Below are 14,095 nucleotides of genomic sequence, written 5' to 3'. Positions count from 1 at the left end.
TTGCAATATGCAGTGGTGATTCTCATAATGGTATTCAGTAGGTTGAAGCAACAATAGATGTGAGTTACTGACCTCTTTTCATTAAGGTTTTTACTTTTGTTTGTTGATTTCATGTATTTTTTAACTTCCCTAGTTTGTTTAGGGCAGACCTGATCTTAGAAAGGCAGCTCCTTCTGTGTGCCTGGGCTTTGCAGGAAACAGGAAGCTCCAGAAATTGCATGAAATCTGCTTACGAATGTTTTAACAGCTTGCTTTTCACCTTCCCTCCATTGTCTTAAGGACACTTTCACTTAGAATACTGATGTGTACTGAAGAGGTATAGTCCATGCATTACTGACTGTATTCCCTGTGTGTGCAATATGCATGTATCTGTTCCAGAACATATACTCCAAAATAATTGCACCCATTCTTTTTAAGCAGGGGGAAGCTAATTACAAAGACAAGCACACTGTACCATACCACCCCCCTTTATTTTTTTTTCCTTTTTACAGTACCCGGTTGTCCCTGACTGACTGAATGCCTTAAAGCAGGTTCTGTAGAGAGGAGGAGTGTTATTCATTGAGATTAGTAGGTGTGGCTGCAGGAAAATCAAGCAATCCTAGTATAAGGTCTGACCTTTCAGTAAAGCTACAGGGTGCAGTTCAGCTTTAAGATGCTCTATCCAGTATGAGTTTCACTTACATTTTGACTGGGTGATTTCTCGCTCTGTTTTTGGACAAAATGAAACCTATTTTGATAAGTGGATTTTGGTTCTGGAGCTTAATCACCTCTAACTCTCTGACTTCCAGGTGGAACACCAGTATTCACACATATTCACTGTGACAGTAAGGAAAGCCACAAATGTCACCAAAGGAGCGATTGGTGACATGCGTGAGTATTTATCTTTCTGTTTTGTCTCTTTCTTACGGGAGACTTGTTGCCGTAGGCAGGGGGAGACAACACATCAAGCTTGTCATGCATTAAATGATTGCTAGTGGGTTGGTGTTTTTTTTTTTGTCTTGCTTGTTAACGGGCAATATACCCATTTCATTGCTCACTCACTCTAACTCAGAAAGGAGATTTGCAGTTCCTTTTTTCCATCGATCCAAAAAAACTGAGTTGTAAACAATTTGCCTACGAGCAAGCAACACCTACACTTAGTTTTTTGGCTCAGTCGGAAGTGCTGTTCTGAGTACAGTGAAACTGGCAATTGCTGTATCTTCAAAAGGCTGTGGTTTGGTGGTGGGAACACTTAAAAAGAAAGAAGCCCAGAGCTCTGCTGAGTCAATGCAGTAAGAAGAAAAAAAAAATCCAAACTGGAGAAGCAGATCTCATGTTGGAGAGCTGTGCAAGACACCAGCACTTCTTCCCCTTTCTGTTAGGCTTCTGAGCCTCTGGGTTTAGTAGCTGAACAGGAAACCACTAGGAAGAATGAGCCATGAAAACTCTTGTCTGCTCTTAAACGGGGGGAAGAGGGAGATAATATATTGGCTGAATCTGTAAATAGAATATTCCCGCTTCCTTGGTGATGACTGTTTGGCTGTCAGGTCGTCTCTGCCTTTCCGTGGTGCTTCATGCAGAGCGTTGCATAGCCCAAGACTTGAGGCTGGGGTTGGGAGGATGAGTGTGGTGCCTTGCTCCTGCTCTCTCACCAGGCTCGTTTGACATGCAATTGTTTCTCTCCCAGCACATTTCTGGAAACTGCTTTCAGGTCAAACTACAGCAGCTGCTCTGACACACAGCTTTGCTTCAGTCAGTTAACAGGGCTTTTTTTTTTTTTTTTTTTTTTTTTTTTTTTGTAATTAGTGTCTACTGTTGATATTAAACTTGGGGGCAAGTGGGAGGGACAGTTGGAAGGGGAATGTTCAAGAGCCCCAAGTCTGAGGGGAGAGAGGAGAGCCCTGGCAGAAGGGGAGAAGAAGGAATTGGGAATCTATTTAGCATCTACCGTGGAGTGAAGGAAAGGAGTACACGGAGAAGATGCCATGGGGTGTTATCCTGGTGGTGTCTGAGAGGGTTTTTGTATAAGACCACCTCAAGAAGAGTGCTGGTAAGAGTGAAACAAGAGGCCCACAGGTTTGTGTGTGTAAGAAGGTAGGTTAAATGGAAAGACACATGTTCTCAGAAACAGAGGTTTCTGTCGTGAGATACTGTGGGGAACAAGAAAGGGAAGAAAGGGGATTGAAACGGGGACCCTATGATAGGATATTAAAGGGAGTATGGAAAGGGTGACGAAAGCTGGAAAACCATGGTGGTATATCCCTCCCCAGACAAATATGGTCCTGTAGTATAAATTCCAAATATTATCCATCAATATAATTGGATTTTTTTTCAGACGAATCTCTTATCTTACCAAATCATCAAAACCAAAAAGCTACTCAGGAAGAACTTTTTATTTTGATAAAACCTGACAGAATGATGCTCAAGGGCCACAGAAACCTGCTTGGTTTCCTGTCTGAGGCAGCTACAAGTGCTCCGTAGCCCGAGGCATCTGCAGTCTGGGGCATCTCTGAGTGAGCTTCCAAGTTCTTGGGGCTTGTTCTTGGAGTCCTGGCAAATCCCCCAGAGTGAAAAAAAAAGATCGTTGCTTCTGTTTTTATTTTGTGAAAATGAAAACTATTTTTATTTCCCATGTATATGCAAAGCTTGGTGTGTGGGAGCCTGGAAGCTATTTGATCAAATCAGTAGTCGTGTTAAGTACTTAAGAAAGATGCGTAAAGCTGTGAGTGGTGGAGGGTCTTTACAGTTGATGGTGCCAGCCAATATATATATATATATTTTTTTTTTAATTTGATTTTCCAAAACTGTAACTTGTTGAAGGAATTTCTGAACTTTTACAGTGGGTTCACAAGCACTACCAGGGAGGGTGGCTGTGACACGTAATGAGAAATGCCTTGGTTGGGGTGGGTACCTGAGTGTTGCTCTCCTGTGACAGACACTACTAAGCTGTTGACTCTTCTCATGGATTTCTCCTAATTTATTCTGTTGTTGTTGCTCTAGTTTGTGTAGACTGCTCTGTGGGCAGGAGAGGTAACGTTCCATTGTGGTGGTGATGGAGTTCCTGGGGAACGTGAGAGATTTTATATAATGTTTTGCTTTTCTTCTTTTTTTTCCCGTATTGGTCCTTCCGAAACTTTCTGGAAAGCTGTGAAAGATCTCACTAATTTTTTTTTTTTTATTAAACATGTGGAAGTGCTTATAATTTTGCTGTTTGTGTGATATTTTTCATCTTAAGTGTTTGAGGTCTACCTCTGCCCAAGGAGCTTTAGATGAGAGGTCTAGTGTGCATAGTGCCCCAAGTCTGTGGGTGGACTTGGAGGGCCTGACTTCTCTGGCATGGCTATCCACACCTCTGTCTCCTCAAGCCTAAGCTGGGGAGATATGCGGTATTTTAAGCAAGTTTTTCCAGGTTTCTTGAGCTCTTAATTAACGGGGAGCACAAATGCTTGTATCATCCTTAAAACTAGGTAATAGTTGCTCGCCACACTGTAACTTCCACAGGCAATGGGTTTCCTTGAGCGAACAGCTCACACACAGAGCACTACTGATTCAAGACATATTTTTAGTGTCCTAGCTGATTTGGGTGGCTGGAACAACAGAGAAAGCTGGAGCTTCCAGCCCTCTCTTTGTATTTTATTTGGCTGAGATTTCCCATTGTCTCTGTAAGCTTTAAAACTTTGTTAGATCACTCTACAAAAGACAGGCAATCAAATCTGAATCTGGGTCATACCAGGATCTGAGTAGCTAAGCTGCAGTATCTGCTTTTGTTTCTTACTGATAAAGCACATCAAAATAAATGAAAATGGCAATAATTGCATCATAGAAATTTTCCATGCGAATGCTTTTCATTTAGGAAGGAAGTTAGGCTACTCACACCAGTTTGTCATTCTGAGTGTGTGCTTGGTGATGACAAATGAGAACTGTAAGAACACATGACCCAGGATGTTTGGGAGAAGGGGAAAAAAAACGTTTGAGAGCAGACTCCCTCTTTCCCAGGAGTTCATTCAAATCCCTTCTTATTTCAGGTCTCTGCCCATTTACTGTTGCCTTCATATACGAGTACTTCCTTTACTGATTTGACTTGTTTTAATTTTATGGTGTCCCTTTTAAGGTGACTCTCCCACTCCAGATACTGTCCTATCACCATCCAATCAATGCAGCTCTATCTTCACAAAAGATTTCAATTCTATTTTAGAGACTGCTGCTCTCATAGCTGTGCTCAACTCTTCTTTTTACAGTCTGGAAGATTTATGAGATGAGCAACTGCAGCAGAGGGGTGGTGGGTTGTTGATCCACCCAGCTGCGAAGTGCCCACCAAGCTGCTCTATCATTCCCCCTCCATCAACAGCTCGGCAGGAGAAAATACAATGAAAAGCTCTCATGGCTCAAGAGGAGGACCGGGAGCTCACTTACCTATTATCGTCACAGGCAAAACAGAGTCAGTTTGAGGAAATTAATTTATTGCCCATTAGTTGCAACAGAGTAGGATAGTTAGAAATAAAACTAAAAAGACCTTCCGCCCAGCGCCTCCCTTCTTCCCAGGCTCAGCCTCACTCCTGACTCTTCTGTGTACCCTGAAGTGATGCAGGGGGATGAGGAAAGGGTGTTGCAGTCAGTTCATAACATGTTGTCTCTGCCACTCCTTCTTCCTCACACTTTCCCCCTGCCTCAGCATAAAGTCCTTCACAACTTTCTCCAACGTGGGTCCTTCCCATGGGCTGCAGCCCTTCAAGAACTGCTCCATCATGGGCTCTTCCCCTGGGGTAAAGTCCTTCAGGAACATCCTGCTCCTGCATGGGCTCCTCCCCGTGGGCCACAGTTCCTGCTAGAAAATCTGCTCCTGCGTGGGCTCTACGTGGACTGCAAGTTCCTTCAGGGCACATCTTTCTGCTGCACTGTGGGATCCTCCACAGGCTGCAGCGTGGATCTCTGCTCCACCGTGGTCCTCCAAGGGCTGCAGGGGACAACCTGCATCACTGTGGGGGAATCTTTGCTCTGGCACCTGGAGCACCTCCTCGCCCTCCTCCTTCACTGACTTGGTATCTGCAGAGTTGCTTCTCTCACATTTTCTCCTTCTTCTCTCACAGCTACTGTGCCATGCTTTTTGCACGTTCTTAAATACGTTCTCACAGAGGTACCACCAGTGCTGCTGATGGGCTCAGCCTTGGCTAGCAGCTGATCCAGCTTGGAGCCAGCTAAACCTGGCTCTGTCTGACATGGAGGCATCTTCTGGTATCTTCTCACAGACACCATCCCTGCAGCCCCACTATCCCCCTGCTGCCCCAAACCTGCCACATAAACCCAGTACAAGGTGGAATGTCTCAAAATCTGCACGTTTTTGGTGAGGATTTAATCATCTTAATTGCTTAGCTTTTTGCTGGTTGCAGGGGTCAACAGACCTTGCAAAATCACTTCTCTAACTGGAGCTTTTGGAAAAGACTTTGCCTCCAGTCCAGTGAGTTCTTATATAGTGGATGTTTAAGTTTTGAATCTATTCCAGATATCACACTATGCTATAGAGCCTTTTGCTTACTTCCCTGACAGTACAAAAAGTTGTAGAAAAAGACCAGAATCCCAAGTTGCAGCATTCTGGAAGAGAAATGCTTGCAAACTGTGGTTATTCTTCCATAGGATCTCTCCCCTTCTGCGTTTTCATGGGGCTTGGTGGAAAACTGGGCCAAGGGAAGCATTGTAAAATTTGTCTTACATCTTTAAAGATCTATTTTTAAGTATACTGGATTTCAAAACAGTTGGTAGCATCTACAAAGGAAACCAGTTGTGTGACTCTGCTCTTAACGACCACTAATCTTTCTTAATCCTGTTTTGGATTTGGAGCTTTTATTTGCTTCATCTACTTCTGATGCTGATGCTATGATAATAAACAGTGTAATATTGGGCATTTTAAGGAGAAAGGTTTTTTGGTTGTTTTTTTTTTTTAATAAAAATGTTTAAAGTTTGGATAGCTTGTGGCGCTGGTACTCAGCTTCTATCCCAGTTTTGTCCACCTAGTTGGAATTAAGGATACATTCCACCGTAGTTAGGCTGCTCAGGTAAACAAGTTAAAGTATTGGGAGCAGTCCAGTCAACAGAGCTCAACCCTGGTTGCAAAACTTGCTAACACGGAGATGGAAAGCAGCTCCTACGGGTGGCTCTTGGCACAGTTAGGCAACCAGCAAGTCAAGGAGTCGGTCTTCTGCTGGGGTGCCTCCTTCCCAGACGCCTCCTGCTCCTCCAAAGGAAGCGAGGAGCCGGGGCATTGCGTGGGGTGAGCACACACCTTTTCCCACCGGCAGCACCGGCCTGGCCCAGCACTGCGGAGGGAAGGAGGAGGTGATGTCCAGTGCAGTGTCAGTCACCGTTTCTCTCTTCATAGGCCTTTGCCCTGGGGTTGTGCTCAATATGAGCCACAGGTCTTGGTACAGAAGCTGGTTTATTTAAAGCCAGAGTCACAGTAGTTTTGTGCAGCTTAGGCATACGCGTGCAGTGTTTTAAACCTGAGCTAGCTGAAAGGGAAGGAATTGGAGATTTACCTGCTCGTATTAGAGCAGGGACACAACAGTCTGTGTTACAACAGCTCATTCAGGCCTAATCCAGCTGCTCTCTGTATCACATCTGACAGGTCTTGCACCCTGACTTAGCTACTGTGTACTTGATTTAACTGTTGAAGTGTCATCAGATAATGCTCTTCTTGCAAGGCCCTGAAGCAGGACCTGTTTTTTGCAAGGGAGCTTCAAGAAGGAAACAAGCTGAACTCCTCCCCTGAAGAAAGTAGGTCAGAGTTGACCAATCTTCCAGGTCCTACAAACTGCATATGCAGATCTTTGCATAGCCAGGAGCTGTAAAATGTACTGTAGGCCTAACAGAGCAAACCAGAGGAGGGGTGCTGGAAGTATCTTGTGGGAAGGGGATAGAAATACTCCTGTTTGGACCCATGCTGCTCCAGTCTGTGCTAGGGTGGCCTGGATGGGCAGCCGAGTCCTGAGGTGACCAAGCTCTGTGTGCTTGAGCAACCCCTTCTGATCTGACTGTTCCTGACAGCCCTTGTACCTGCTGTTGGTCATGTCCTGGAGTGCTCCGTGCTCCATTGCCAACCTTAGCAGCTGACTGGCTCTAGAGCCGTAGGCTGATACTGTAATCTGTATCTTTAAAAGGTGGGTATCTTCAAAAATGAACAACACTAGTAACAGCTGCTCATGAAATGTCTCCTGCAGATCTCAGTCTAACATTGAAGCAGCTGTAGGCTAGATTTCCATTTCCTTGACACGTGTGATATTTCTGCCCTGTTGCGGGGCTAGCCAGGAGCGGTGCTGGGAGGTGAAAGTTGAGTTGGAAGCAGGCTTATGTGTTCCACAGTGAAACTGATCCAGAAAATGCTGCTCTTTCCAGTTGCCAAAACATCTTTTCAATGAGAACCAAATTCTGTCTCTGAAAACTTGCCATGTAGTTTTTGAGGCAGGGACTGTATCTGTAAAATGTGAGTGAAAGCTTGTTTGCATCCCAGAGGAACGCTCTCCTGTTACTCCGTGACTCTGTAAGGATAACATCAAAGCTGTCGTGCTGGCAAGGATCCATCTTGCTGATACTCGAGTTGGAGGACCTACTTGTCTCTCTGCTTGAGGCCCTTGCCACGCTGTGACCCACTGCAGCCCTAGGAGGATGGAGCGTGATGGTGACTGGGAGCTGTTTCTGTTTCATGTGCTGTCATGTCTCCAGGCAGAACTTCGTGGTGGGGCTCTCCTCCAGGGAGTTGGGGACACCAGTGTTTCTCTAGTTTGAGCCTTTTTCTCCCTCTGTTTAGGAGGGGTCTCCCTCCTTTTATTCCCTTTGTCCTCTGTAATAATTTGATTCATTTCTGCTTTCTTTTATTTTCTTTTCTTTTCTCTCTCATCCCTCTTCCCAGGGAGAGCTTTGAAGTTGTGTTAGGGTTGGGCTAATGCCTGATCCTAAGGGAGAATCAGGACATCAGTCATAGATACAAAGGAAAAATATGAACAGGGTGAGCATGTGACACTTTCATCTCTCCAAGCACTCAGCTGGCTGGTAAGGGGGTCCCTGAGCTGGATGTGCAGCTGGTGTAATTAGTAGCCCTCACTGAGCTTCTCTTGCCTAAACTTCACTGGTTTTCCTTGAATCCACATACGTCTTCTCATCCACAGCTCCTTTGGTAAGGAGTTCTGCAGCTTGCTGTCTACTGTATGAAGAAGACTTTCAATTTGTTTTGAAAATGTTTTTTTTAAAAGTGTGATTTGAAGCAGCCTCTGGTTACTGTCTTGCATTTTGCAGGATGCTAACTGCCCCACATATCAGTCTGTATCAAAGAAAAGTTCTTACAAATAAATAAATGTATTCATTGATGTATTTCTGGCTGAACATGTTCTGCAAGGGACTGAAAAAAATCATCATTTTCCTCATGTTCATCACTACAAAAAAGAACACCTTTGTAAAGCCTGTCAGTAAAAACTGCTCTATCAAAGCATCCAGCCAACAGTGTTACAGGACAGTTGAAATACAGGGAATGTCGCCTTAATGCTGGGTTGTGCCATGCTTAGTTGGACATGCTTAGATGTACAATCATCCCTTTCCCTTAATGGATCTGTTAACATTGATGTGCATACGCTGTTCTGACTAAGTGCTTCGCAATCTATTCTTCAGTCCTGTAAATGAAATGCCTGTAATAACCTGGCCGAGCAGTGAGGTTGGGGCAGAAACAATTCACAGGTGTCACTTTATTCTTGAGTTGTTTCCTGTGAGTGCTTGCAGTAGCAGTGCTGATGGTTTTACTAGGATGCGATGTTTACATAGCCAGCCTGAGCCTATTCTTAGCTATGGTTCTGCCCAGTTAGGACAGCTCCAGGTTTTTAAAATGTTCCTGACAGATGTCTGAATTAAAAAGTCAAGGGAAGAACCTCCTCTTACTTGAAGGCCTGGAGGCTGCACTTCAGAAATATAGTAAATCAAGCTCTGGAGCTGCTGGTAGAGGACCAAAACCTCTAAAGCCTCATGATACCAAGCACAGATCCAGTGTAAACTTGTTTTGCCGATTCAGTAAATATTGCCAGTTTAAATTTGTATTAGCAGACTTTATGCCAGACCAGGAACAATCTATACTCCATCAACTAACATAAATCTGGAATAAAAGTCATATTGTGGGTTTTGAGTAATTTACCAGGAATGTGATGATATGCCTGAACCTACTCTAGACCGAATTATCACTGCCGAGATCTGGCATTACCGTGGACCCACAGCCACAGCTGAACTAGGCAGCCACGCTGCCTGTTCCTGCTCTCCTGCTTGTGTCTTTGCTGGTAGAGTGAGATGTTTCACAAATTTAACACTGAAAAAGCTCTTAAGAACTAGGCATTTAAATTAATTAAAAAAAAACCCCAAACCCTTAGGTTCTGGCACACTACTAGAGAAAGAGATTTTTCTCTGGGCTAGTGCAAGCTAATGTTTCAGTCACTTTTCACTGCTGTCTGTCTGCCGGCAACAGGAGCTGTACAGATAACTCAGAGAAGCGTGTATTCTTTTGCTCTTGGCACTTCTACAAATTTGGTTTGAACCTAGGAAGGGTTCAGCTGACTTGTTTGGTTTTATTTTTTCCTTTCAAGGCTGGATCAGTGAAACCGCTAGTGGTGTCCCACCCCAGTAAACTGGGTGGTATTGCAGTACTTGTGCTGGGAGTTCAGTTCTTTCCTTCACTTAAGCAATGCCAGAGATGAAAAGCACTGTAATAAAAAAGCATTAATAATCTCTAATAAACGTATTACCCAATGACAGGTTTTCTCATAGCATAGCTGCTGCGTTGGGAGCTGCCTTACTTCACTTGTAGTCACCTTCCGCTCATGAAATCTTGCACTGCATCATCCCTTTTGCAAAATCCCTCTTGAAGATGAAGGGCAAAAGCCCTGCCATTCCCTATAGTACCTTAAACACAGGCTCCAAAGAGCCTGTCACCTCCTCCTTGGGACCTCTTACTGGTAATCTTGATGTGTGTTCCTGGATATTTTAGGTTCCCTGTGGCCTCGTGTTTTGTCTCCAGACTCTTGGTCTAGCACCTGTATTACTGCTAGGCTATGGATTTGTCTGAAGACTCTCGGAATTATCTGTTCCATATGAATGGGAGTGCTGAATTCATAGCAGACTCAGCTACAGTACTTTTTGAAAATGGAAATTCAGAACAAACCTAAAAAGACAGCTCAAAAGTTTGACCTTGCTCCTGTTAGCTGCCGCCGTGTTTTATGGTGTCGAATGGAGGGCTTGTGGTTGTGCGGCTGCGGTGGTTTTTAACGCACAGATTACCTAAGAAGGTGACGAGGCTTTTGCGTGTGGCAGCCTGACACTGCCAGTTCTGCTGCTGGCGTTCCTGGCCTCCACCTCTTCAGGTGGGGAGGGACTTCTTGGTTTCCAAAATCGCACCTCCAGCCTCTGCAGCAAAGACTCTGCATACTGGTTTGTTGCCTGGGAAGTGGCGGGAGGGTGCACCGGGGTACCCTGGGCACCGGCATCCCGCTCGGACTGTTTGCCACCCCCTCCAACAGTCACAAAGCCAGGTAGCATTGCTGGCTGCTCAAGGGGGCACCTTGCAGCTCTGCCTTTTTGCCATTCCTCCTTGCCTGTCTGATGCTGAATTAATTAATCAATTAATGGTGCCTATGTTCTCCTGAGCACCGGAGACACCTTTTTTTTTTTAGGACCTTGTGTCAGTCTGTCCTTTCACCAGCAGAGCAAGAGTAAACTAAATCTAATAATTCATGGATTTGTTAATATGGTGTGTGGGAAACACTAATTATTTGGGAATTAATTGATATTTGACAATTATTCATAAGTACTATTCTAAGAATTCTCTTTTTTAAAACTGGAAAATCACATTGAACTGTGAAAAAACACGATTTAAAAGTTCATTACATTTTCACCTGACTGTGGCAGAGACCCAATCATATTTCCATGCCACTGCGAAGCGTATTGTCCAGTGAGCCCCATAAAATTCACTATTTGAATAAAAATTTAGTTACTATTTTTAAACACACATCAAAATGATGCTTGTGGCCTAGGAAGAGATTCCTGTAGCTCATGCCATGCTGGTTTCCTGTGAGCAGTACTAACGTCCAACCCGTTGGAAACGCCTTCGTGCCCCATACTTTGGGTTTCTCTAGGGAAACAGTAGGTTTGGTAACTTCTGTAAAATTCAGAGGAGCCCTGCAGCCAGGCAGCAGTGAGTATGTGCTGCGCAGCCCGCGTGAGCTTCCCTCCCCAGCCAGCACCGCTTCTGCATAAGGCACAGCTGGCATTTTTTAGCTTCCTTCCCCTCGGAGGAGAGGGAGGTAGTCCAGCAATTGCCATTACTAGCTTGGCCTCAGTCAGGCCACTCAGCTGCACGTGACTTCGTGCTAACCAAGTTGTACCGCAGTGCAATAAGCCACAAAAAATGGTGGAAAGTAGATAAAAGATGGTAATTTGGGAGTTAGTAAGATTTCATGAATGGGGGTTGCACTTGGTGGTGGAGGATGGTGGTTAGCCAGAAGGCAAAAAACCCCAATGAACCACACTAACATAGTTCTTTAAGGGAGTTCTGCCATCTACTTTCCTGAATATTCCTGTAATTCCATAAACAGAGTATCTGGAGATCATGGGTCCAAAAAATAAGGATCCAGTTTTACTTTCTACAATAGTGATGCATATATTAACTGAAATGAAAGTTAATATAGTTTTGTTTAATATCCATTGTGATCTCAAGTGTTTATGAAATGCTCATGTGGAAAAAAAAGATAAATTCTTCTGGTGCAGATTTTTTTTTGTAGCAAACCAGATCTTTGAATACTTCAAGAACTTTGCATTTCTTTCAACTTTTGATAGACAAATGAGATAAATTTGATTGTATGATGATAGTGGCTTCATCCTTGGATTTTGTATTTGAACAGGCTTTCTATAGTTCCTTTATTATGCTATTGAAATTGGAATGGCTGAGATATAAATTACATGTCTGAAATATTAATTATATTAATATGGGGGGCCTGATGGCAGTCACCTCACCAAATTAGTAACATGAGATCAAATGCTTTCCAGTCATTGTAGAAAATTTTACAGGTTTCTTTAATAGACAGATTGCTCAAAGCATGACTCATATTTAATGTGATTGATCCTAATTACTGTCCATCGTGTGTTTCACTTCATGATTCATAATGTTATTTAGAGACAGAATTCTGTAGCAATTACTTAACCCGGAGATAAATCAAACAAGGAAAAGTCATTGAGTCCGTACTTCCTACCTCTCAGCCATTTCTTAAGCCAGTGTGTTTAAAAGTAACAGTTTAGATGCCGACTCTATTTTTGTTATTGTATATCTGTCTTCAGCCTGTGGAGATTTGATGGATGCTGTAAATCTTACAAAACGATTATTATGAACTTTTTGTTAATTACCTTTATAATTCATCTCGCTATAAGCTGCTAATTGCAGGACCTTCTGTTAGTTCCATTGACATCAATGCTGAAACTCTTAATTTTATTTTTTAGCATAAAGGTGGGAGTTTAGATACACTTGTACTTAATTGTCAGTTCATATTCATTTTTCCTGAGAAATACTAATGGAGTCTGGTCCCTCTATTCCAGAGCGTTATCTAATGTGTTATGCATGAAGCTCTTTGACACTGGGAGAAGTGTGACATTTTAGTTGCATGCACATGTTGGGGCACTGTGAATAGTCAAAGAGTGCCGGGAGGAGAGGGGTATGGGGTCATACCACACAGTCACCGTCTCACGGTAGTGCATGTGTCCATTTGCAGACCTTCCAAGTCTTCCATTTGCAAACCTTCCAAACTTTACCTGCATTAAAAAGTTGAGATGCATTGCAGATAGTTAACCCACAAATTATGGAGGAGTCATGCAAGAATTCTTGCACAGAGGATAGCCTGGAGCCTAGCTGAGCTGTATAGAAACTTCGTTTTCTTCAGAAGTGTCCTGAGGAAGGAGTGCAAATTCTTACATGTTGCTTCTTTTGAAAAGTCTGTGGTTGGTATTTCAAGTAGGCTGCTAAAAGAGCAATTCCACGGCAGTGTTGTCTCTACATAGATAACTCTTTTGTATTGATTGCACTTGCAAAATGTCAGCTTTTGACACATAAACCATTTAATAAAGATGCTTCCTTTTAAAATCAAAATACAGATAACAGGAGCATTCAGTCTGCTTTTCACTTACATTTTCAGATTAGTTTTTGGCAAAACATACCTGGCAAATCGACTAGCAAAAACACAAACAGGAATAAATACATCCATGCAAAAGGATACACACTCTGTTTTATTTGCATTTGATAACTTCAATGTTTTGAAATACATTAAGTGGATAGTTTTGTGTTACTTGCCAGATTGCTGGTAGATAGTTTTTGGTCCCCCACCAATAATAAGAGGCAAGATTTTGATTAATATAGTATAGCTTATACTCAGAGCATGCAGTCTTCCAGTATTTTTCTTCTTAATCTGAAAAAGGAAGTTATAAAAGAATAGAGTTTCATTTTCTTAATTGAAAATAGCACCAAGTAAACTTTCAAACATGAAAGGGCGGATGATTAACTCTTTGCCTTGGGTTAAAAAAGATAATAAAGGCAGGGAGTGAGGGGGCGGCTTCGCAATACTGAGTTACAAAGACTGATTTTTCTAAGTTTAGTTGTTCCATGCCTTGGATTTAATTTCTGTTTCAACACTTAGTTGGAGTCTGTCTGATAGGAAGTTAGTAATGCCATCTGTATGCCAGCTGTGCAGTGGTATGGGGTTTCCATGTGCTTTGGGATTTTCAATAGAGATAGGAAACCATTTGCTGTTTCTGTTTGAGAGGAAAAAATGGAGTTTTGTAACTTACAGTTAGGGTTGGTCACATTATCACATGAAAAATTGAACAGAAAGGGAAACATTGACGTTTTGCCCAGACCACTGTTCAGCACCAGTATTTTGGTTAAAAAGCAAGCTTTTGTAGGCAGGTTCAATCTCATGGCAGAGCAACTCTGTAGTGTTTATTACCAAAATAGCGTTCAACATCCAGACATACCATATGAGATCTTGCCACTTCTGATTTTGGTAGATATTTTGCTGTTTAGCTTCAAGGGGCCTTGAGTCCCTTCTTTCTGGCA

General features: G+C 43.1%; 1 protein-coding gene across 1 annotated transcript in view; it reads left to right on the top strand.

The window, feature by feature from the left end:
* The window catches only part of PLA2G4A (phospholipase A2 group IVA), an 83,468-nt gene that overhangs the window by 22,865 nt on the left and 46,508 nt on the right, over positions 1-14,095 (top strand). The window contains exon 3 of the mRNA XM_042785841.1: positions 789-870. Within this exon, the coding sequence (XP_042641775.1) occupies positions 789-870 (82 nt within the window). The remainder of the gene's footprint in view (positions 1-788; positions 871-14,095) is intronic.

This window comes from Tyto alba, unplaced genomic scaffold, assembly GCF_018691265.1.
Source record: "Tyto alba isolate M040663 unplaced genomic scaffold, T.alba_DEE_v4.0 Super-Scaffold_1000006, whole genome shotgun sequence".
Classification (NCBI taxonomy): Eukaryota; Metazoa; Chordata; class Aves; order Strigiformes; family Tytonidae; genus Tyto; species Tyto alba.
This window is presented reverse-complemented; position numbering and strand designations above follow the sequence as displayed.